This window comes from Caretta caretta, chromosome 3 (genome assembly GCF_965140235.1).
Source record: "Caretta caretta isolate rCarCar2 chromosome 3, rCarCar1.hap1, whole genome shotgun sequence".
Taxonomy (NCBI): Eukaryota; Metazoa; Chordata; order Testudines; family Cheloniidae; genus Caretta; species Caretta caretta.
The window spans coordinates 40951358-40978012 of record NC_134208.1 but is presented as its reverse complement, the minus strand read 5'-3'; the positions used below and the strand labels follow the sequence as shown (position 1 = coordinate 40978012).

The following is a 26655-nucleotide window of genomic DNA, read 5'->3' as shown; positions in this document are numbered from 1 at the left end:
ATAGGGGTGTTGTGAGGATAAATAGATGGACAATTGTGAGGTGCTCCGATACCAAAAGTGATTCAGGCCATATAAATACCCAAGATAAACAGAAAGGAGTTAAAAATATACACTTCCTCTGTGTGAAAAAAAATATCTGCCTAGGATTCCATAGTTACATGGCCACGATCTAAAGGGACAGTTCGAAGTTTAAATTTGGTATGGAAAACACCCTTGTCTTTGAACCTTTGAATGTCACATACTTTTAACGCTATACCCAGAGAGGTTTTACATGGATTTTTTTTTTTCTGCAAAACTGATCATGTGGACACCTCAGGTAAATGCTTTGCATGGCTGATTTAGCTGAATAATCAACACCTTAATATCTTCAATTATTCTGAACTAGCCAGGATCCATTTCCAAATATGTCTGTCAAAAAGAGGTGCTAGCAGTGCCTTTACTTTTACCACGGGGTCCTGAGAACTGTCTCTACCTTTCTGATTGACCAGCCTGAGTAAATCTTATCATTTAGTAGGCACTCCCATGTAAGGTAGGAACATATTCTCCAATTTTACACATGATGTAACTGAAGCCAGGGAGATTAACAAATGATTTAATCCACTTCTGATAGGAAATATGTGACAGAGCTGCTAACACAGCCCAACTCTCTTATATGAATGATTCATGTCTCATCTAATAGATAGTACATCTGAAAGAAAATGCCTCAAAGCTATCTTTTTAATTACGTCATCTGTAGAATGGGATTTCTCATACTTGCTTACCCAACTAGGTCTAGTGCAGAGGTGTCTAACACCCAGCCAGCTTGATGGATTTATGTGACCTACATGTCATGTTCAGAGTCCACAGAATACAAACTTCAATACAAAATTAACCATCATATTTCTGAAAAAACTCTCTCTAATATAGAGCTACGTGCAGTACTCTTTTTTGGTACTTCTGTGGCTCCTATTATTGTGGCATCTAAGCACCTCACAATCTTTAATGAATTTATCCTTGAAATATCCCATGAGTTAGGAAAGTTCTATTATCCCCATTTTACAGATGCAGATCTGAGGGAGAGGCTAAATGATTTGCCCAACGTCACACAGGAAAGTCTCTGGCAAAGTACAAGCTTGAACCGGGCCTCCCAAATCCTAGTTTAGAATCCTAATCTTTGGACTGGCCTTCCTTTCTAATATTTTCCTGAATTTGCAAACAGCCTAAAATAATGATTTTGAGAAGAATGAAGTCTCCTGCATCCCACTCATCTCACTGGGCTGTAGACTCGAAAGCTTAATGATAACGCTTCCAATTTCAGCATTAACTGTTTCACTACTGATCATTTGAGCAGAATGAAGTGTGGGGGAGTGAGGCTAACTGGGGTTAAGAACTGAGAGTTGCTCAGGGGAGAAAGAAGAAGACACAAAGACAGGATTGAGTGAGAGAGAGAGAGCGCAACACAGAAAGGACGGAGAAAAAGAAAGTGAAATAAAGGACAGAAATTGGAAAGATATGGAATGTTTCTACAGATGTTTGACAAGATACAGCTCTTGCAGCATTGGTTGTTGGGGGAAGAGTGCTACTTCACAGCTGACCCCCTGGCGGCATGGGTTTGGCCCTGCTGACATGCCATCCTCGTTCCCTCCTGCTTCTCCCAAATTACTTTAAGTAATATTTAACTGCAATCAAGTTATATTCACTTTCTTGGGGCCTAGTCTTTACAAAAATACAGTCTCCCTGGGCATAGCTGGCCCAAACCCTATCCCCTGGTTAAGGGAGTCCACAGCCCTCCTTCATGAGGCTGTGCAGTGCTTCAAGCCAGTTTCCCCAGAGCATCAGTAGCTGGGTTAGAATCATAGAATCATAGAATATAAGGGTTGGAAGGGACCCCAGAAGGTCATCTAGTCCAACCCCCTGCTCGAAGCAGGACCAAATCCCAGTTAAATCATCCCAGCCAGGGCTTTGTCAAGCCTGACCTTAAAAACCTCTAAGGAAGGAGATTCTACCACCTCCCTAGGTAACGCATTCCAGTGCTTCACCACCCTCTTAGTGAAAAAGTTTTTCCTAATATCCAATCTAAACCTCCCCCACTGCAACTTGAGACCATTACTCCTCGTTCTGTCATCTGCTACCATTGAGAACAGTCTAGAGCCATCCTCTTTGGAACCCACTTTCAGGTAGTTGAAAGCAGCTATCAAATCCCCCCTCATTCTTCTCTTCTGCAGGCTAAACAATCCCAGCTCCCTCAGCCTCTCCTCATAAGTCATGTGTTCCAGACCCCTAATCATTTTTGTTGCCCTTCGCTGGACTCTCTCCAATTTATCCACATCCTTCTTGAAGTGTGGGGCCCAAAACTGGACACAGTACTCCAGATGAGGCCTCACCAATGTCGAATAGAGGGGAACGATCACGTCCCTCGATCTGCTCGCTATGCCCCTACTTCTACATCCCAAAATGCCATTGGCCTTCTTGGCAACAAGGGCACACTGCTGACTCATATCCAGCTTCTCGTCCACTGTCACCCCTAGGTCCTTTTCTGCAGAACTGCTGCCTAGCCATTCGGTCCCTAGTCTGTAGCTGTGCATTGGGTTCTTCCGTCCTAAGTGCAGGACCCTGCACTTATCCTTATTGAACCTCATCAGATTTCTTTTGGCCCAATCCTCCAATTTGTCTAGGTCCTTCTGTATCCTATCCCTCCCCTCCAGCGTATCTACCACTCCTCCCAGTTTAGTATCATCCGCAAATTTGCTGAGAGTGCAATCCACACCATCCTCCAGATCATTTATGAAGATATTGAACAAAACTGGCCCCAGGACCGACCCTTGGGGCACTCCACTTGATACCGGCTGCCAACTAGACATGGAACCATTGATCTACCCGTTGAGCCCGACAATCTAGCCAGCTTTCTACCCACCTTATAGTGCATTCTTCCAGCCCATACTTCCTTAACTTGCTGACAAGAATACTGTGGGAGACCGTGTCAAAAGCTTTGCTAAAGTCAAGAAACAATACATCCACTGCTTTCCCTTCATCCACAGAACCAGTAATCTCATCATAAAAGGCGATTAGATTAGTCAGGCATGACCTTCCCTTGGTGAATCCATGCTGGCTGTTTCTGATCACTTTCCTCTCATGCAAGTGCTGGGTTCCAGTGCTGTTTCACAGACTCTCCTTTCTCTCTCCTCCATTAACAGCTGGGTTTTTATCCTATTCAGGAGATAGCTCTCTGATTAACACCTTGGCCCTATTCCCCTGTTTGTCTGCTGCTCCCTTAAATACCTGGTCCTTAAAAGGGCCATGTTGTGGCATAGGGTTGGCTGCATGAAATCCCACTTCCTTCAAGGGGCCAGACCACCCTGTTACAGTCCCGTTCAGCTTGGAGAGACCAAAAGCACTGCACAGGACTAGAACAAACATCCCTCCCTTTATTCTACATTTATTGGCTTCCACAGAAACCAAAGAGATTTGGAGATACTCAAGACACAAAAGGTGAGACGGGATAGAGTGGGTTAACGTATGGGACAAACAATTTCTATAGAGAGAAAATCTGATTTTAAAAGAAAATGAGAGTGAAGGCACTCACAACAGCAATGGAGTTTTCAGGCTAGTTAAGTTGTCTAAATATCAAGATTTGAAATATTTACTCTCCCTGAGGCCATCTATTCAAATTTCAACAGGAATGGCTCACACCTTCATCCTCATGTTAGATACACTAAATGTCATGCAGCTCAGCACCTGAGTTTTTCAGACAAAGCCTTAAAGAGACAGGACCAGATTCACTGGTACCCTCAGCTGCTTGGCACCACTTCAGGGATGCAAAGCAACCATAAACCCAGTTTCTCCAGCCAATTAAACTACTTTGCATCATGACATCAGAGCAGCAAAAGCAACTGAGCTTACCAGTAAATTTAGCCCCGTGTTGTTAAGAAGGTTTGGGAGGAGACGTGGGAGTGACAGAACAGAAGGAAAGATCTCTCAAGCTCTCACCCTGACTAGCTTAATATCTTTAATTTATAATGGTCTTCTATACATTTATTCTAGACAAAAACTGCTGTGCGAAGTGCCCCTTTATGTAATCTGAAACACAGACTTCATTAAGATTTAAATACAGTATAAACCCAGGTACTGAAAACAAATTCATTAAAATTAGACTAGTTAACATTACATCAATTTTATTCACATTTCAATCTGAATCCTATTAATAAAGAATAAATACTGCAGATTTCTCACCTCCAAGATATCTGCAGTAGGTGAATACCATAATGTTTGAGAGACATTTACAGGGCATCCATGTAATTTTACAATGACTTTCTGGCATAAATTATAACTAATTGCTTTTCTATTACAAATATTAACCAAATCTGGCTTTTACCTGAAGGTAATGGCACGGCCTCAAGGAAGGTTTGATTTCCTGATGAATCAGAGGCTTATCTAGGTTAAGGGATGACTTGCGATACGCTTCTTTAGCCTGGCTTACTGTAAGTGTAGACCAAGAACTCCTTTTCATGTATTTACCATCAGGGGTCATTGCTAGCCCTTCACAAGCAGAACATTTCACATCATTGTTACTTTTGGAAGTCTTTAGTGAGAGATCCCCAAAGTGCCCCTGGAGAGCTTCAGGGTAGCAGTGGGAGATATGATCTACATGATGCCTATTAATCACGCTAGGTGTGCGATAAGTGCTATCGCTGTCCAAATTATCATCAGAACTCCACCAGCTACTCATTCCAGATTTATGCTTGGTCTCTGGTTTTCGCTCCTTACTTTTACTCCTTTTGCTATGCTTGGAATGATGTCCATGATGATGGTCGTCCCCTCGACTGTCTCCCTTTGTCCCATTGACATTGCCCTTGGATGATCCTTCCAAAGAATGAGACTTAGTGAAAAGTTTCTGGACTGAATGAACAAGATGGCGTATTCTTCCTGGGCTTTCACTGCGTTGTTCTGCAGCTGTTGAGGTCCTCTGATATTGTAAAGTGTGAAATCCATCCCTGTGGAGAGGAAGTTGTTTCTCAAACTGATCCAGGAGATTGGCAGGAATTCGGTTAATCTTAGGGTTAGCGTGAGACATGGCGCAATCGTCCCTCGTTTCGTAATGTGAGCTGTAGTGCATTCTGGGGAAAGTGCTACTTGACATGTGATCGCCCATAACCATGGGCATCATCATGCACTCTGAATGGATGGAGCTTCGTGGTGAGCAGCGATGATGGTCCAGTGGGCAGCTCTCTGTAGGGCTGAGAAGATAGGATTGCCTTGGCTCCTGCCCATGGTGGATATGATCGTGGGTATGTTCACAATCTTCAGGGGATGCTAAGCCACAAGTATGAGCAGAACATAATTGTGGTTGGTTACGACTACCAGATAATCCTTTCATGTTCCTCGGAGCAGGCGAGAATCTTTCTTCATTGAAGTGCTGAGAAGGTGACCAGGAGTACTGCTGGTCTGTTGACAGAACACACACAGTTCAGTATTGTAGCTAATTAAAATATTAATTTTAAAAGTACAAATATGAAAATAAAGCATTTTTTTCATAGAAGGTCTCAGGGACTTCAATCAGAGACTTCAATCTCCAAATTAAAGCTGGTTAAATATTTGCTGTGAACAATTTATTTGGTGAATTTAGACCTTTTTTCCTGTTTACAAGTTGTCTACAAACAGATCTAGATTCTTCTGAATGTGTTCATTATGCAAATCCATTCAAATAATTTTGATGGATACATTATGAGCATTTAGTTAATTAATTGATATTTTGACTTCACTACTCAAGCTTTGTGACTGGTCACCTAAGTCATGTGGTATTGTTTCTGTTCCCCAATTGGATGACCTAACCCTTATAAACTGTTTTGTCACAAACTGAACTTCATTTTTGATTAAGTGAATCTCAACAAAAGACCCCGAATTTGCTATTCAAAAACATATATACAAACTAAACTACAAGTAAGAAACAGCAAATAATAAAGGACTATGAACACACTGAATTCAACCTGGTTTCCATTTCCCTAAACTTTTCATGAGCAGGTGTCTGACATTATTTGAGCATCTCTCATCAGTAAGGCTATGTTTTAGTCACAAGTATTTTTAGTGGAAGTCATGGACAGGTCATGGGCAGTAAACAAAAATTCACAGCCTGTGACCTGTCCATGACTTTTATTATATACCCCTGACAAAATTTTGGGGGGAGGGGCAGCTCAGGAGGGCAGCCCCAGGGGGATCTGTGGGTACTTGGGGGAAGGCACAGCCCAGGGGCACCACGGGTGCTCGGGGGGGGGGGCGGGCACTGCGGGTACTGGAGGGAGGGGTTGGCAGGGCTGGGGCAGGTTCCTTACCTGGCTCCTGAGAAGCGGCTACCCCAGCTCCTAGCTTCACATGCAGCTTCCGCTCCACCCCAAGCCCCGGTTTGGCAGCTCCCATTGGCTGGGAACAGCGGCCAATGAGAGCTGCGGGAGCGGTGTTTGCAAGCGCAGGCAGCATGTGGAGATAAGATCTGAGGGATGGGAGTTGCTGTCACCCCTCTGAGGCGACCCCCCAAAGTAAGCACCGCCCCACACCCCAACCCCCAGCCCTGAGCCCCTGATCTCCTGCTGCTGCGAGGTGTGGGGGCCTGAGACTGCCCCAGCAGCAGCCAGTGTGCCTGGCCCAGGGGCTGCCCGAGCTGCTCAGGCTGCCCCCAGTCCAGGTGCACCAGCCGCTGCAGAAGATACAGAGGTCACAGAAAGTCACAGAATCCATGACTTCCGTGACCTCTGTGACAAACACGGAGCCTTACTCATCAGCTACTCAGATGCACTCCCATAGCAGTCACTTTCTTATACTGTACAGTCATCTCCAAAACGTACTATTTGTCTCAATTATACATTTGTCCCAGAGTACTGTAATAAGATAACATTTCTTTCAACCACTCTGTGTTATTGCTGGTGACAGCAGATACCAAATATATACATGTAGAAGCTATCGCTTCTATTATAGTTAATTATTTGCTCCTGTAGTTTTTGTAGTAAAGTTGTGGCTACTAAACAGGAGTGATTACTAATCAAGGGTGGCTTGTAAATGAAGGTATATGGTATTCAGTTTTTGATTAATTCATCTCCTTTTCTTATGCAAGTCCTTGCAGCTGTCAAATTCTGCAGACAAAAATTTGAAAACTCAAGGAATATTTCAGTTTGATTTCGGCATTCATATTCCTCCTCAAAATTCAGCTTATGAAGGCAAACTTTTCAAAAGCCGATAAATATCTAGGCTATTTAAATCAATCCTTTAGAGGATCATCTATGCATTTAAGAATTTACACTTCCAACTCACTTCAGCACCATCTTTTTGCAAACTTGCTCTTGAGAACGCAGTAGTGGGTAAGTTACTGCAGGTGCATGCTACAAACAAGTAGAGACTTCAACAGAAATGGAAGCCGGAGAATATGCTGCTTGTCATAATCTGACATCAGCAACCAGCTTTCAAAGGCAACACAATAGTGAAGGAGCAGCTGGAGTGATCTTTACACAACTGTGAAAAGTCTCTCTCCCCTCTCAGGTCCCCATTGGTTGTCTAAAAATCAAAGCCTGGCTCTGGCTACAGTGCAAATGGGTATCTTCCTCTTTGCAAATAATACAATACCCATGATAAAATAGCAATTCATTGATATTCTTTGGCAAGAGCAAAGTTATAACCAGAGCAGTCTGGTATATTGTTGGATACTTAAGTAATAATTTATTATATTTAATAGAATTTTAAGTAAGGTTTTAAAGGAAATTCAATATTCAATTAAAACAACAAAATCTTATTCTGTATCTTGGGTGAAATCCTGACCTCACAAAAGTCTAAACTGACTTAAATGGGATCAAGATCTCATCCCCCGGCTTTACTGTGGTATTAAATTAATCTTTCTCTACTCTTTTCTACTTCTGTTTTGCTTGTATCAATCTATTTTACCTATTTCTGGCCTGTTATATTAAAATGAAAACTCATTGTTCTATACACAGATTCTAGTCTATTGTGGTGGTTAGCCCAGAATCTCCAGTACAAATATGGCTACACAAAAGAAACAAAAATAGAAATGTTCCACTGGAATGACCTAATTTTGATTATCCAATGAAAAGCAGAACTATTATATAGACAAAGCAGTAAATTATTATAACAGTCCATTTGGATTTAGTCACATCACTAGCACAGTATTTAATGGTAGTTAACTCACTATATCACCAAGAAGTATCATGAAAATAGTAATACTCCATGCTTTGCATTTACAAAGCATCTCCCATTAAAGGATCTCATAGAACCTAACAAACATTACTGAATTAGTCCTCACATCTCTGTGAGATAGAGAAGGTATTACTGACCTCTTTTTTAAAGATGGAGAAACTGAAATACACACAAACTTATGGCAACTTTTTCCGAAGTGGCCAGTACTTTTAGTTGACAGCCCAAGAGCAGCGAAAGAAGGCCCCTCAGTCAAATCAAGGAACCAGCAAAAGTCAACTCTCCAGCACCGGTTAGGGTTGCCAACCCTCCCGGATTGGCTGGGAGTCTCCCGGAATTGGCCTCAATCTCCCTGTGACTATTAAAGGCAATACGGGAGATTTTAATAGGCCAAAGTCCGGTTGGCAGCGCAGCAGGGCTAAGGCAGGCTCCCTACCTGTCCTTGCTCCGGGAGGCTCCCAGAAGTGACCGACAGGTGCCTGCACCCCCTAGGCACAGGAGCGGCCAACAGGTCTCTACGTGCTGGCCCCGGCCCGAATGCTAACTCCGCAGCTCCCATTGGCCGGGAACCACAGCCAATGGGAGCTGCGGGGGCAGTGCCTGCAGGCAGGGGCAGAGCATCAAGCCACCCTGGGTGACCCTGAGCCTATGAGCTGGACACGCGAGTCGCTTCTGAGAGCCGCCTGAGGTAAGCGCTGCCCAGCAAGAGCCTGCACCGCAGTAGGTTGCAAATATTTTCAGCTGGCTATAGCTCTAGGGGTGTAATCATGTTAGAATGGGTGATCTAAGAGCAACTTTTCCATCTCTAACGTCTATGATTCTTGCACAGTCAGATTGCACAATGATTGGGTATAATTGCCTGTATACTGTTATATAAAATCACATCTTTCACATACTTGGGTGGGATTTATGTATTTTTGTCACCATTAATTGTGTTCTCATTGACTATTGTGCAACTTTATTACAAAGCATATTTTAAAAAATTAAAAATCAAAACAAAAAGGAGATTTTTTTCCAAGGAAAAATATCTTATAATAAATAAAATTCATAATTACATTGATATGCCAACAATCACCTGCAGCAAGGTCCCAAATCACTCAGCTAAGGACTCTACTTTGGACACAAAACAGAATGTTCTTGGGCATCACTCGTGTCCCATTACCAGTCTTCTAAAGAATTTCATTTACTTATTTACTTTCATTATGAATTTATCAAATTCTTGGGGTTTGTCCTGTACATTTCCTCTCCTCACTATCTGCCCTACTCCTGAGGATCCCAGTACCTGGCCTAATTTGAATATCAATGTCAGAGCAAGCTTAAAAAATATAATATAAACAAGCCAGAATGTGGCAGAATTTTTGCCCTGTTTCTTAAAGGACACAATAAAAATGACAGAATGATCTTATTCAGTCACTTTTCTACAAGAGCAGGCCTTATATTTTCTTATAACAATATTTTACATTTTTTCATAATTGAGGATACTAATGTCTCCTACAAATAAAGTTGCACTGCCAGTTAATATACAAAACTAAGGAAGCTTTGAACATAGCAAATTAGAGTAATCCAGACCAGTTTGGCCAGATTAACTAGGGGCTGAGGAAATATATCATATTAATCCTGCAACAAGAGCTGTGGCTTTTACTGGGGTTCTATTGGAGAAAGAGAGGAATCTTTCATTGACTTCAAGGGACTTTGGATGAGGCCATTAGAGACAACAGGACTAGTCCATATATACGATTTATTCCTTTCATGGCAATGACCCAGATATATGTTGGCATACATGGATAGCGTATAAGGATGGCACTTGACCCTTAGTTTGAAGACCTATTAACAATTTTTAAAATCCTGTAAAACTCTTTAAAGCTTCCCTTTCTATGCTATGGAACACTGCACCAAACTTAAACTCTGATGGATGTCAGAATTGATCCTTTCCCATCCATTTCCTCTATTCCCCCAGCATCTGTCCCCTCCTCTTCCTTCTTCCACCTTCTCCTGGGTACTCCTTTGCACTTTCCAATTTTAAAAATGCTGCTCTTCTATTTCAAGTAGCTGCTAGGCTGTTCTCTTCTCTCTAAGCACTGACCATAATTCTTGAGAACATGCCAGTTTCTCTACCTTGTGTCAGCATCAAGGGAGGGGAGGCAGCTAGCATCAGCTTTAATTACTGAAAGCATTGCTTGAAATTGTGAAGTAGCTCTGTTAACATTAGTGTGCTAGGGCAAGAGACCTGAAAACCTTTAAGCAATGAAAAATCAAGGATCTGCATCTGTAACTTCCTGGAACTCTGCTCTTTGCAAAAGGGAATCAGTGTGAAAAGAACTGGAAATTTCTCAGATATTCAAAGCAAGTATCTATCACTGCAAATTTAGCTCTACAAATCTGTCTGTATGTCTCATATTGAATGCAAACTGAGAAAGCATAAAAAATGATAATGCCTGGAAGTAATGAACCATACCCACTTGTATTGGAAAATTGCTCTGATTTTCATTGAAAAATTAATTTATATTTGCAAATGTTTCATCAGTAAAGCAACGTGTATCTGGCTGTTGAATCTTGCCCATATGCTTAGGGTTTAGCTGATCGCCATATTTGGGGTCGGGAAGGAATTTTCCTCCAGGGCAGATTGAAAGAGGCCCTGAAGGTTTTTCGCCTTCCTCTGTAGCATGGGGCACGGGTCACTTGCTGGAGGATTCTCTGCTCCTTGAAGTATTTAAACCACGATTTGAGGACTTCAATAGCTCAGACATAGGTGAGACGTTTTTCGCAGGAGTGGGTGGGTGAAATTCTGTGGCCTGCATTGTGCAGGAGGTCAGACTAGATGATCATAATGGTCCCTTCTGACCTGAGTATCGATGAATAAACACACTTAACTGCTCACATTTTAAGTAGACTAGTTCTTTATTTCTAAGTATGCCATGCAAATAACTTAGGAGCCTAACTACAGCCCATTGCAGGGACTCTGGCACACTAGTAGGAGGAAAAAGAACTAATAATTTAAAAAAAGCTTGCATGGATGTTTTGCCAATATACAGAGGGAATTTTTGCAAAATTTTGAGGACCTCTGTCACTTAGGGCCTGAGCCAATGGTCCTGAACTGAAGAGGTGTTGAGCAACCACACTTCCAGTTGTATTTAATGGAGCTGCAACTGCTCAGCACCTCTGAAATCTTGCCATAGGTTTCAACGGGAGCAGGAACAGGCCGTAGGGCCCATTCCTACAGACATTGTGGCTTTAAAGGGAATTTTGCCTGCAAAACAACACCAGAGCAGTTTTCCCCTGTTAAATTGTTTATAACTTATTGTTTAATTGCTTATAACTTATTCCAGCACTGAAATTGAACCTTTTGTTGGTTGCAGTGGTTGACTAATTGGCCAACTGGAAGTAGAGTGACCAGATGTCCCAATTTTATAGGGACAGTCCTGATTTTGGGGCTTTTTCTTATACAGGCACCTATTGCCACCCACCCCAGTCCCGATTTTTTACACTTGATATCTGGTCACCCTAACTGGAAGGAACAAATACTGGAAAGAAGCTATTCTAGTCTCATGAGATTTCCACTAGATTTTCTAGTCTCAAGGAGCTAGTCTAGTCTCATGAGATTTCCAGGTTCAAATAACATTTACATAAGCATCCAAATCATTTGGATGCTTACCTGATCTGAACCTCTGAATTTCAGAGGTTGGCTTTTTACTACCTTTATACTCACTCTGCAGCTGCATTTGCAAATGAGGATGTGTATACAATATACCATATGTATGGATCCAGGCATAACACAATTGCAATTTTATCTGAACCAAGCATTTATGCACTAAGGCCTCAGTTTTGCTATTCATCCTGCATGGGGGCATCTCTTGTCCTGCACGGAACCCCAGTGAGATAAATGTAGTGAATGGGGCTGGGTATCGGTGCAGTGGGTGACTGATGCACAGTGAACTACAGAATCAAGGCCTTTGTTACTCTGGAGTATATTTTAATAGAAAGGAAATTCAAGCTCTTTGAATTGCTCTGTGGTATGATAAAGATGTTTCAGGGAAGGGATACCTAATATTAAATCTGTATAAAAGCTTTGATAACCCAAGATAACGGTGGGAGGCACAATAAAAAAGATGTCTACGGATAGGGTAACACCTCTGCTAGATGACTGTGAAGCTGCAGTGATGGAAGAGAGCCACACATCCTACCTCTAGACTAAAGATAAAGCACTGGATTGCTTTTGCTCCAGTGAAGGGACCAAGAATAAATTTTTGAAAAGTGCTTCTGTGACGTGGGAGGCTAAATCCCATTTTCAAAAATGATTTCAGTATTTAGAAACGTACATCCCATTGAAATTCAATGAGACTAGGGCTCTGTCTGAAGTGCCTGAGCCATTTTTAAAATTGGGTTTTAAGTATCTAAGTCACTTGGGTGTTTTCAAAATTTTACCTCATGTTTCAATTTTAGGCAATCACCATAATTAGGGCTGTCAAGCGATTAAAAAATTAATTTTGTGATTAATCGTACTGTTAATAATAGAATACAATTTATTTAAATATTTAGATGTTTTCTACATTTTCAAATATATTGATTTCAATTATAACATATAATACAAAGTGTACAGTGCTCACTTTATATTTATTTTTATTACAAATATTTGCATTGTAAAAAAAAAATAAATAGTATTTTTCAATTCACCTAATACAAGTACTGTAGTGCAATCTCTTTATCATAAAAGTTGAACTTACAAATGTAGAATTATGTAAAAAAAATAACTGCATTCAAAAATAAAATGATGTAAAACTTTAGAGCCTAAAAGTCCACTCAGTCCTATTTCTTGTTCAGCCAATCACTCAAACAAGTTTGTTTACTTTTGCAGGAGATAATGCTGCCCATTTCTTGTTCACAATGTCACCTGAAAGGTGTTCTCATGGCCCTGTTGTAGCCGGCATTGCAAGATATTTACGTGCCAGATGCACTAAAGACTCATATGGCCCTGAATGTTTTAAAAACCATTCCAGAGGACATGCGTCCATGCTGATGATGGATTCTGCTTGATATGATCCAAAGCAGTGCAGACGAATGCATGTTCATTTTCATCATCTGAGTCAGAAGGCTGATTTTTTTTTTTGGTGGTTTGGGTTCTGTAGTTTCCACATCCGAGGCTCTTTTAAAACTTCTGAAAGCAATCTCCACACATTGTCCCTCTCAGATTTTGGAAAGCACTTCAGATTCTTAAACCTTGGGTTAAGTGCTGTAGCTATCTTTAGAAATCTCACATTGGTACCTTCTTTGCATTTTGTCAAATCTGCAGCGACAGTGTTCTTAAAATGAACATATGCTGAGTCATCATTCAAGACTACTATAACATGAAATATATGTCAGAATGCGGGTAAAACAAAGCAGAGACATACAATTCTCCCCCCAAGGAGTTCAGTCACAAATTTAATTAACACATTATTTTTTTAACGAGCTTCATCAGCATGTCCTCTGGAATGGTGGCCGAAGCATGAAGGGGCATACGAATGTCTAGCATATCTGGCACATAAATACCTTGCAATGCTGGCTACAAAAGCCCTGTGTGAATGCCTGTTCTTTCTGGTGACATTGTAAATAAGAAGTGGGCCGTATTATTTTCTGTAAATGCAAACAAACTTGTTTGTCTTAGCGATTTGCTGAACGAGAAGTAGGATTGAGTAGACTTGTAGGCTCTAAATTTTTTGCGTTGTTTTGTTTTTGAGTGCAGTATGTAACAAAAAAAAATCTATATTTGTAAATTGCACTTTCACGATAGAGAGATTGCATTACAGTACTTGGATGAGGTGAATTGAAAAATACAGTTTCTTTTGTTTATTGTTTTTACAGTGCAAATATTTGTAATCAAAAATAATATAAAGTGAGCAGTGTACACTTTGTATTCTGTGTTGTAACTGAAATAAATATATTTGAAAATGTAGAAAAACATCCAAAATATTTAATAAATTTAAATTGGAATTCTGTTTAACAATGCAATTAAAACTGCAATTAATTGCGCTTAATTTTTTTGAGTTAATCGCTGGAGTTAATCGACAGCCCTAATCATTATCTAAAGGATACCTCTCATTTTGGGCCCAATCCTGAAGCTTTCTTATCCCACTGACTTGAGTGGAACTACTTGCATAAGTCAAGGATGCAAGACAGAGCCCTTCAGATGTAAGTTTACCTCCTCATCTTCTTATACACAGAATTTCATGTCAATTTAAGTTATTTACATCCGTTCATAAAGATATTGGACAATCAGTTGTCACTCATCCTATGCTAGAAGACGTATTACAACATTGTCGTTAAAATGTACATTCCCACAAAAATTCTTGTATAAATAATATAACTTAACTGCCTGTTCATTGTACCACAATAAAAAAAAATATTTGGCACATACACAAATGAAGCTCCCAAGCCCTTCAGACAACCTGCTCCCAGATACCTGGAAAAAAAAGATGGACCTTGCACAATGTCCAAGTAGGTTCACAAATTTATGGGCATCAGAAACCCCAATCATGAATCTGACGTTATGGTTTCAAGTAGACTTAGAACTTGCTATCTTATATAAGTAAAAGAATTGGAATTCACAGGCTTGCAAATGCTATGGGGTCTGATCCTGCAAGCCTGCCACTTGCAGAACTCCCATTTAAGACTGGCCCCTGTAAATCCTTATGCATATAAGTAACTTTACACACATGAACAATCCCACTGAGTTTAATGGGACAACTCATGTGCATAAATGCATGCAGGACTGGATCCTAAGTCAATAAGAGCTCTGCATGTGCAGGAATTGTAGGATGGTACCATATGTTGGTATTTTTACTGACATTTTTCTGCAAAGCTGACTGCATTTAAATCTACAGTACATTTAGCCACAGAAGAAAGGTTACCTTTTCAAAGAAGAGGCCCCAAAACTTCATTTTTTTACATGAAAATTTGGATTCCATAGAATACAACAAAATCTGTGAAAGTAATAATAATACTTAATACTTAGCACTTCACAGTGCTTTACAATTTCAAAGTGCTGAACAAACATTTCATTATTAGTCACAATATCACTGTGAGGGAGGAGGTAAGTGAGCAAAATGATGTTTTAACCCATCATTTTTCACAGAATCTGTCCATATGTGGAATCTAGTGAAAAAATATGAAGATCAGAGCTTGACAAGAACATAAAGCACTGGCTTTTGCTGACCCATTAAGTGTCATCTTAGAAAGAGCTAAACTAACTTATCAGTTATTTCCTGCCACTTTTTAGAGACAGAGCTGTTTGGAATTGGAAGATGAATACCTTGTAGTTAGTAGGCCAAAAACAGCCTGGAAGTAACACCTCAAACTCCACTGACATCACTGGAATTGCAACTGCTTGGGAAACTCACCAGTTCACCATGAAACTCAGTAAGAAAGGACAGCAAAATCAATCTGTTAGTCTAATTCAAAGACCCATACGAATTTGTCCACTATTCTCCATGTACAGATGAAATCCTGGTCCCATTAAAATCAAGGGCAAACTTCCCATTGACTTCAGTGGAGCCAGGATTTCACCCTAAATGCTTACTGGATCAGCTTTAGCTAGGGTTGAATATTATCAAATTGCAATTTGAGCCTGATTGGTACAAGTACATTAGAAGCCTCGACAAATCACACAGCACAAGAAAGTAACACTCAACAAACTAGACATTTACATGGTACAATTCCAAGTAAGCATTGTTTGACATTTACCAGGCCAAATCATTTAGCAATGGCTATCAGTTTTAATCAGTTTTAAAATTTCTGTCAGATGCCATTTCAAGCCTAATAGGTAGCAGATTTGCTTAAAGTGGAATTGAGTTACCGGGAGGTTGCTGTAGTTGATAGACATTTATGCAAATATTCCCGCAGGTACAGAAAATGGCCATTTTGGTCAAAGAACCTAAAGGCATCATTGACTGATTAATTCTCAAAGTGTTCCCATTTCACTATTTTAATGTGGTTTATTTAAGAAAATGTAGACCATGATAATCTTTCAGATTCCCTATTTTTTTACATCATTCACCCAATGATGTTCCCTAGTCCTACAATCTATGTCTGGTTGAATAACTAGTCCCAGGGGTATTTACGATTTCAAGTTAAAGACAAATTTTTCCTCTTTTTTCCCCTTATGTTAAATAAATCTAAAGATTTAACCTCATTTTGTTGGAGTGGGAGAGTTATGATGGAAATGGAAAGGACAGGAGAGGAGTTCCTAGGGAGTTGCTGAAAAGGAGGAAAACTGAGGGTGGCCACTAATTGAGGGTTACAGAAGGTGAGGATCAAGCTGGAGGACTATCAGAAAATAGTATGATTTTTCTGAGCCAAGGCAGAAAGTTCAGTAGTGAAATCTTGACTCTTCTGAAGTAAATGGGAGTTTTGCCATTGATTCCAGTGGGGCAAGGATTTCACCTCAAGGATCCAAACCTTTCACTGTTCATCAGAACTGAACCACCAATTCCTTTTGGATTCTTCCCATTTCTCACCTTTAATAAACTGCATTGGAAAAATAAAATCTGCATTTCTGAACCTTGTCCTGGCAGTGCTCCTCTGTTTGATTTCAGAAATATGAGAGCCTGATGTAAGAGAAAATAAAATGCAGGCTCACTTAAATTACTTCTATGTCAGTTCACTGGGTAAGCATGATCTACCATTTCCAACTCTATTGTATATTACAATAATGTACCTTTCACAGCACATAAGTGCTTTCATAAAGCTCTTCTGGCCTTAGATATAGTGGATACCATTTAGAGGTCAGCATTTGCCAACAGTTATAATGCAACGGTATCTGAAATATATATCACAAGTCTCCCCTATACTTAGACACCTATAAATGTTGACTTTTTAAATGGTATAATAATAATATTATTAAATAATAATATATTTCATTTTTCTCATGTAGTTTATAAATATGCTATATTCATAATTCTTAACCAAGCTCAGGCAACCAAGCTCAGGCAACATGACAGCAGATGAAATTTTGTGTTAATAAATGCAAAGTAATGCATGGTTCATGGAAAAATCTGAATCATTCATACATCTAACTGGGTTCTAAAGTAACTCTAATCATCTCAGGAAAAGGACCTGGCAACCCGCTCAATGAAGACCTCTATTCAACATAGAGCTGAAGTCAAAAAGCTAACAAAATGCTAGACTACATAAGAAATGGGATGGAGAAAAATATGGAAAATATTATGAAGATGTTATATAAATCAATGGTTCATCCTCCTCTGGAATACTACATGCAATACTGGTCACCCCATCTCAAAAAGCTTTTCAGATTAAAAGGGGTTCAGAGATGAGCATGAAAAAATCATTAGGGGATAGGAAAGCTCTCATCTGAAGAAAAATGGAAAAGATAAGGACTAGCAAGGAAATGATTAAGAAGAGACAATAAAAGTATACAAAAATAATGAATGGTATTGAGAAAGTGGTTAAAGAACTTCTATTCTCACTGTTTCATAACTCAAAACCAAAGGGACATTCAATAAAACTGAAAGGCAGCAAATTGAAAATTGATAAAAGAAAATACTCTTTCACAGACTGTGGAACTCATTGCCTCAGGATGTCACTGAAGTCAAGAGCTTAGCAAGATTCAAAGAGAAATTGCACACATACATGAATAGCAAGAACATCCACAGCTATAATAGTAAGAACTACAACGAGAAGTTTTACAGTGGATCTAAAGCTCATGCTTCAGAGTTTAAGCCAATCTCTAAATATTAAGGATTAGGTGGAAACTCCCCTAGAGGCCAGATTATACCACCTTTGCCTATTGCAGGATTTCTTGTACCTTCCTCTGAAGTGTCTATCACTGTCCACTGCCAGATACAGGATACTGTAGTACATGGACCACAGCTCTGAGCCAATATGGCAAATTCCTATGTTTGAGCTGCACTCAGCAACAGCATAGAGCCTCTTAACTTCAGCAAGAGCAGATGCTCCTTTAACAGTTGAGAAGAGATGATAAAAGATAGGCAAGGGGGTGGAGCTGGCATTGCAATGGAGGTAACCAGGTGGCTGGAAGCACACACATAGTCTGGGTTTCTGGTTGGTGCCCTCAGAATCTCTCACCAAATCCAAGTCCTGAAATAATAATATATTTATTATGAAAGGGAAGAACTAACTGAACATTTCCCAGCCTCACTGAGCCTTAAATCCCAGGTGGACATTCAGAATTAAAAGACAACATCTGAGATGGTCTGGTTAGGGCAGCAGAGCAGAACTCAGGAGACCTACAGACATCTTATACAGTTTTGGAGAAGTCACTTAATCACTCTGTACCTCAGTTCCCCACCTGTAAAATGACTGAAATAATCCTATTTAGTTTGTTCACTCTTCAGAGCAAGTATAAGGGATTATCTCTCACTGTATGCTATATAAGGCCTCTCACAATGAGGTTCCAATCTAATTTGGGGCCATAGGTGTTACTGTAATACAAATAATAAATTAAAATATAGTTTTATCATAAAAAGACAGTAAATATCCAGTCAAAAGAATGGGAACAAGTACACAGAGTCTAATACAATATGACAACTGAGCAGTTCATGAGGGGGCACAGCTAAAATTAAACCTGTGTCACTCAGCATTCTTATGCTCTGCCTCAGATATGGCTGTACAGTTGAACAAATCAGTGCCTCATTTGAATGCTGTATTATGCAGATATTCTGACAAGATATTGTCTAATATAAGGGTTAGTGAGAAAATATTGGATAATAGCCCAGAATACAAATATATATTCTTCCAAACACACTTCAAACTCTGAAATCTGTATTGGCCCCTTGAATATGCAGCAAGAGCACAGCAGCCTGGATAAACACAACGCTACAGTGCTGAATATGAGTAAAAGAAAGTTGGACTGTAATTGCTATGATTTTCCTTTGTTATTTGAAACTTTTCATTTGGATGGAGTTTGAGTGTTAGGAAAACAGCAAGAGAAACTGCCATTCAAGCCTAGTTCTTTTACATATGAAAGTATCAACACAGCTGGTGGATTGTCTTTTTAAGCACTTTGATCTGCTTTGGGAGAGAATTGCACCGTGGACATTTGCTACAAAGTAGTAGAACTTGTTACCTTTAATGGCTCTTGAATATGCCAGCACATCAAAACAATGGTTCCTCATGTTTGACAGTAGGAACTAATTTAATGCCTGGACATTCCAAGGCAAGTTTTATATATTGTAGATACTGTTCCTAGAAAAGTATATTCTGATAATCTGTCTATTTGTCTGTAACATCTTCATGTACCTAAGCAAATGGTGTTCTAATAAATTGTTTCTTTATTTAAAGACTGTCTTTATCAGACAATGACTATTCTCTGTGCAAATACTGAGATTCCAAAATGGCTCCCAAAAGAAGAAAATAGAGATGCCTTAACCAGAACAAAGAAACTTGATACCTATTAATAACCATCACTGAACGGCAGTAAACTTTAAATGAGAAGGGAAATGTCTATCTGCGATCTTGTATAGGCCTTTTCAAGGTCTCCAGTTGTCCCTTGCTATGGTTAAAGTTACACACAGAGACTTTCACTTAGGAATCCCCAGAAGGATTTCTCATTAAAAAGCCCTCCAAAACTGGCAGATCCCTTTGATCCATGGGAAGCTAGCGCCACTCTGGCTCCTGGCTCCATTTGCTCCCAGGGACCCAGGGCTGTACTAACTTTTTTGAGAGGTTTCAGAGTTGTAGCTATGTTAATCTGTATCAGCAAAAAGAACAAAGAATACTTGTGGCACCTTAGAGACTAACAAATTTATTTGGGCATAAACTTTCATGGGCTAAACCCACTTCATCAGATGTATGCAGTGGAAAATACAGTAGGAAGTTAGAGAGAACATGAAAAAATGGGGGTTGCCATACCAACTCTAATGAGAGTAATCAATTAAGGTGGGCTATTATCAGCAGGAGAAAAAAAAACTTTTGTGGTGATAATCAGGATGTCCCATTTCAAACAGTTGACAAGAAGGTGTGAGTAACAGTAGGGGAAAAATTAGCATGGGGAAATAGTTTTTAGTTTGTATAATGACTCATCCACTCCCAGTCTTTATTCAAGCCTAATTTAATGGTGTCCAGTTTGCAAATTAATTCCAGTTCTGCAGTTTCTCGTTTGAGAATTGATACCCTTAATTGATTACTCTCATTAGAGTTGGTATGGCAACCCCCATTTTTTCATGTTCTCTGTGTGTGTATATATATATATATCTTCCTACTGTATTTTCCACTGCATGCATCTGATGAAGTGGGTTTAGTCCACAAAAGCTTATGCCCAAATAAATTTGTGAGTCTCTAAGGTGCCACAAGTACTCCTTGTTCTTTTAACCTTTTTAGTAACTTTTGGTACTGAATGTGAACCGCCCCTGTCCTTCCCTATTTTCTTCCCTGCCTTCCCCAGCTCCATTCCCTTCTTTGTCTACCTGGGCATGTGGAGAGATTTAGGGTGGCTGTATTCACATCCTACATACTGTTGTAATAATCTTTGTAAAAAATATGCCCAGTTTGGTATAATTTGAAAACTAATAACTCACTGATCATTAATATTCATGTGTGATGTATGAAAATAGCGTGTATTAAGAGTTATGGATATATGCTGGGATTATGACTAAAATGTATTTAACCAGGCATGTCAGGGGCAGATGATAAACAGATCTGCCCTGGCAAAGAAATGAGTTTACTTCTCTGACCAACCCAGTCATCAGGCAGACAATGAAGGCACATTTACATGTAAACGGTAAATAGGGCCATCAAACTAACAAGGAGAATGGGGGAGATTGCAGGAAATAGAACAATTTGCATTTTAGCAGGTACCAGCAGGGGAAGAAAGAGCATGGAGCTTCCTCCACCACTAGACTCCACTTCACATTCCTCACAGTTTGAATAAACAATGGCCACATAAACACCACCCTATACCGGAAACCTACTGACCGCTATTCCTACCTGCATGCCTCCAGCTTTCACCCTGACCACACCACACGATCCATCGTCTACAGCCAAGCTCTGCGATACAACCGCATTTGCTCCAACCCCTCAGACAGAGACAAACACCTACAAGATCTCTGTCAAGCTTTCTTACAACTACAATACCCACCTGCAGAAGTAAAGAAACAGATTGATAGAGCCAGAAGAGTTCCCAGAAGTTACCTACTACAGGACAGGCCTAACAAAGAAAATAACAGAACACCACTAGCGGTCACCTTCAGCCCCCAACTAAAACCCCTCCAACGCATTATTAAGGATCTACAACCTATCCTAAAGGATGACCCAACACTCTCACAAGTCTTGGGAGACAGGCCAGTCCTTGCCTACAGACAGCCCCGCAACCTGAAGCAAATACTCACCAACAATCACATACCACACAACAGAACCACTAACCCAGGAACTTATCCTTGCAACAAAGCCCGTTGCCAATTGTGCCCACATATCTATTCAGGGGACACCATCACAGGGCCTAATAACATCAGCCACACTATCAGAGGCTCGTTCACCTGCACATCCACCAATGTGATATATGCCATCATGTGCCAGCAATGCCCCTCTGCCATGTACATTGGTCAAACTGGACAGTCTCTACGTAAAAGAATAAATGGACACAAATCAGATGTCAAGAATTATAACATTCATAAACCAGTCGGAGAACACTTCAATCTCTCTGGTCACGCAATCACAGACATGAAGGTCGCTATCTTAAAACAAAAAAACTTCAAATCCAGACTCCAGCGAGAAACTGCTGAATTGGAATTCATTTGCAAATTGGATACTATTAATTTAGGCTTAAATAGAGACTGGGAGTGGCTAAGTCATTATGCAAGGTAGCCTGTTTCCTCTTGTTTTTTCCTACCCACCCCCCCCCCCCAGATGTTCTGGTTTAACTTGGATTTAAACTTGGAGAGTGGTCAGTTTAGATGAGCTATTACCAGCAGGAGAGTGAGTTTGTGTGTGTATGGGGGTGGGGGGGATGTGAGAAAACCTGGATCTATGCAGGAAATAGCCCGACTTGATTATGTAAAGAGTTGTCACTTTGGATGGGCTAGCACCAGCAGGAGAGTGAATTTGTGTGGGGGGGTGGAGGGTGAGAAAACCTGGATTTGTGCTGGAAATGGCCCACCTGTTGATCACTTTAGATAAGCTATTACCAGCAGGACAGTGGGGTGGGAGGAGGTATTGTTTCATATTCTCTGTGTGTATATAAAGTCTGCTGCAGTTTCCATGGTATACATCTGATGAAGTGAGCTGTAGCTCACGAAAGCTCATGCTCAAATAAATTGGTTAGTCTCTAAGGTGCCACAAGTACTCCTTTTCTTTTTGCGAATACAGACTAACACGGCTGTTCCTCTGAAACCTTTACTTTGAGAGTTGACCCTCAGAAGAATCCATTTCAGAGGTTTACTGATCGATAAACACAGGGGGACCGAACCTCAAGTGATAAGCAATTGAATCGAAAAACTCAAGGATCTGAATGTACAGGAGGCTTGGAATTACTTGGACGTATGCCACCAGTAGAAAGAAACCTAGATATAATATATATATTTTTAAAGTTACCATAGGGATAATTACTCCAGCCAGGACAGGCTGGGCATTTTAGAACTCACTACTCAAAGAATTACATTTAAGCGTAAGAGAGAAATAAAAATTATGAAATGCATAGACCAGTCAAAAAACTAAAACAACACACTTTGAAAGAAGTATCAAGTAATAACAACAACAATAATACAAGTATGTGTTGGGAGGTGAGTGTGAAAGACAGAGAGTGTGTGTGTGTGTGTGTGACAGAGAGACACACACAGTGTATGTGTGTGTGTGTGTGTGTGACAGAGAGAGAGAGAGAGACACGCGCTGCCCTGTACGTACACTGCCCTTCGTAGATTGGCACTCAGAAGTCTGAAACCCGCTTAGATAAGTTATATTTTACACAAAGGAAATGCAGTAGATCTAATCTACCTGGATTTCAGTAAGGCATCTGATACAGTTCCACTTGGGAAATTATTAATTAAATTGGAGAAGACAGGGATTAACATGAAAATTGAAAGATGGATAAGGAACTGGTTAAAGGGGAGACTACAATGGGTCATACTGAAAGGTGAACTGTCAGGCTGGAGAGAGGTTACCAGTGGAGTTCCTCAGGAATCGGTCTTGGGACCAATCTTAATTAACATTTTTATTAATGACCTTGGCACAAAAAGTGAGAGCATGCTAATAAAATTTGTGGATGACACAAAGTTGGGAGGACTGGAAATACCATACAAGAACATCTAGACAACCTTGAACACTGGAGTAATAGAATTGGGATGAAATTTAATAGTGCAAAGTCATGCATTTAGGGACTAACTACAAGAATTTTTGCTACAAGCTGGGGACTTATCAGTTGGAAGTGATGGAGAAGGAAAAAGACCAGGGCGTACTGGTTGATCACAGGATGACTATGAGCGGCCAATGTGATATGGCTATGAAAAAGGCTAATGCAAACCTAGGATTTCCAATAGAGATAGGGAAGTGTTAGCACCATTATAAAAAGCACTGGTGAGACGTCATCTGGAATACTGTGTGAAATTTAGTTTCCCATGTTTAAGAAAAATGAATTCAAACTGGAACAGATGCAGAGAAGGTCTACTAGGATGATCAGAGGAATGGAAACCCTACATTACGAGAGGAGACTCAAAAAGCTTGGCACATTTAGCCAAATCAAATGAAGGCTGAGGGGAGATATGACTGCTCTCTATAAATACAGCAGAGGGATAAATACCAGGGAGGGAGAGAAGTTATTTAAGTTAAGTGTCAGTGTTGACACAAGAACAAATGGCTATAAACTGGCCATCAACAAGTTTAGGATTGAAATTAGATGAAATTTTCTAACACTCAGATGAGTGACATTCTGGAACAGACTTGCAAGGGGAGTGCTGGGAGCAAAACCTAACTGGCTTCACGACTGAGCTATCATATTGGTTATTAGTGCTATGTTACATTTTAACCTTATGTTTGTAGAGCTGTAGAAAGTGATACTGTTTTAACAAATTTGGAACTAATGCCCAGGCTGGTTTATGTGTCTGTAAGGAGTAGAGCATGACCAGACAGCTGCATAAACAGGCTGAACTCAGGGTCAGCTGAGCCTGTGCATTGGTTGACTTGGGGCTAAAGGTAAGCAGAGGAGAATAGCACCTGTTCCACTGTTGAAACTGTATAGCTAATCAGGGATTTTCAGGAGCTACTGCTTGCCACAACCTCTAACAGCTCTACCACGTATAATGAATTTTCTCTCCCACTCAAGCCACCAGAACTGAAGAGCTTTCTTCATCCTTAATGAGTTCCTACAGAGAGCAGGGAGAGAGTCTAGACTGGGAAAAAATTATTTTCAAATATACTACCATGGTAGGCAGGTGGAAAATACCCTTTTCTCTGCTATCTTCAGACTGAGATTTTTTAACCAGTGTCACTCTCGCTTTTCTACTAGGCTGACAGCTCCATTCTGAGTGTTTGGGAGATAATGCAAGTTCTCAATGCCTCCCCTAATTTTCATTGGGACCTAGTGCACCTATATGGCAGGCAAGGAGGACCGTCATAGACTCAGCCCATGAGAAGGTGTGACTGTGTATGTGCTACATGACAGTCTCCAAAGTGCTGAGCTATAGCCCTGAGAGTGAATGGTCTAATTCTGCCGTTGTCTGATTACTGATGAAGACAAAGTTACTTTTGGCAGTAATGAACTGCACAAAGGAAAGGGAACTGTGTGTGAAACTCTCAGTTTTAAAATCTTCGAGATAGCAAATGAACTCAGAATTGAAGTTTCTGAGCATCTGTATAAGGGCTTGGCTAGAGTTGGGAAATTTGACCTGGTATAATTATGCTGATTTAATTACACTGGTGTAAACCCCTAATGGAGACACACTGCACCAGTGCCAACTGTGACTGGTACTTTGTGAGATTTCCCATGGTCACTTATATCCACACTGGGGCTTGCACTGGCATAGCTATATCAGTTCAAAAATTCCAGTAAAGATAGGGTCTAAGGCTTACTACGGAAGAGCAGCAAGTGGAGGAAAGGACACTGAGTGCAAATCAGGATAATTATTTTGTTTTTAAGGAATAAGAAACCCCAGCATATTAGCTGTCTGTAAGGAGAGTAAATTTAAAACATACAATATGTCTTTGCAAGATGTAAAGACATAAAGATGGAAGGAGGGATAGCTCAGAGGTTTGAGCCTTGGCCTGCTAAACCCAGGGTTGTGAGTTCAATCCTTGAGGGGGGCCATTTAGGGATCTGGGGCAAAAATTGGGGATTGGTCCTGCTTTGAGCAGGGGGCTGGACTGGATGACCTCCTGAGGTCCCTTCCAACCCTGATATTCTAGATGTAACATCACACTGAAAGTACTTGTGCATCTCTAGCAAGCTGGACAGGTAAGAGGGCAAAAATCATTTGTACCAAAAACCAACTTTACTTCTTGACAAACAAATGAATAAATAAAACCACTGTCTATTCAATAGTAGAAATGGGCAAATAATTCATTATGAATATTAGCTCTTTTCCTGTTTGAAAATTGACTGCGAGATGAAGTGGCGCTAAAGCAGAGGAGAATAGCACTTGCCCCACTGTTTTCATTTTCTAAATGAATTATTTGGAATTATGAGCTGCATCATAATTATTGGTCAATAGACATAGGTAAGCAGTTAATTGCCAGGGGTCAGTAATTAAAATCCAGGCTGTTTAATCAGTTTTCATTGGATATTTAGGTCACGTGGCATGGTTCTGTTCCCTGGTTGGATGGGTAACACTTAGAATCAGATTTCAGGTAAGAATATATGCAATTTCAAGTTCAAATTTGTTTTCCAAAAATATTCTCCAATATTTGATTAAAATTCTCTGTGTTTATGGCCATTCCTGACAGTAAATGCTCCACTAAAATATTTGCAGCTGGGGAACAGAAAGGGCACATAGTAGCTATATTTAAAAATATGAATACGTGTTCATAGAACTATTTTTCTTCTTAGAATTTGCACAGGTATAAAGTACACAACACAGATATGTAAAGAAATATTAGCACACCTTCTATTTAAGAGGCAGCAGATAAATTTTAAGCTTAAGAGGGACTTTCATGCCTAAATATAAAAGCATAATTTTATATCTTTTTCAGCATATAAGGAGGAAGTATCGTCCTTGGGACTTGTGAGACCTGGCTTCAATTCCCTACCCTGCCACAGACTTCCTGTGTGACTTTATGCAAGTCACTTTGGCTCTTTGTGCCTCAGTTTCCATACGTAAAATGGGAATAATAGCATTTCCCTCCCTGTCGGGGCTATTTTTAGGATAAATACATTAAAGATTCTGAGGTCCTCAGATCCTAATGGGGGCCATATAAGTACCTAAGATCTATTTTTTCTTAGTGTGTTTAGTAATTACAAATTTACATACCACTCCGGCAATCTGGGGTGTGTGGGGGGAAGGCCTCTGAGTCTCATTGACTCCCATTACATTCCATGATGCTCTAATGGTCTGC

At 40.2% G+C, this 26655-nt stretch overlaps 1 protein-coding gene across 8 annotated transcripts in view; it reads right to left on the bottom strand.

The window, feature by feature from the left end:
- The window catches only part of DLGAP2 (DLG associated protein 2), a 701029-nt gene that overhangs the window by 99441 nt on the left and 574933 nt on the right, over positions 1-26655 (bottom strand). For 7 of the 8 annotated variants that reach the window (XM_048845341.2, XM_048845340.2, XM_048845342.2 and 4 more), the window contains one exon: positions 4352-5421. In XM_048845341.2, coding sequence (XP_048701298.1) covers positions 4352-5421 — 1070 coding nt within the window. Of the gene's footprint in view, positions 1-4351; positions 5422-15053; positions 15128-26655 lie in introns of those variants that run through there. The other variant, XM_048845347.2, reaches the window with a different exon arrangement.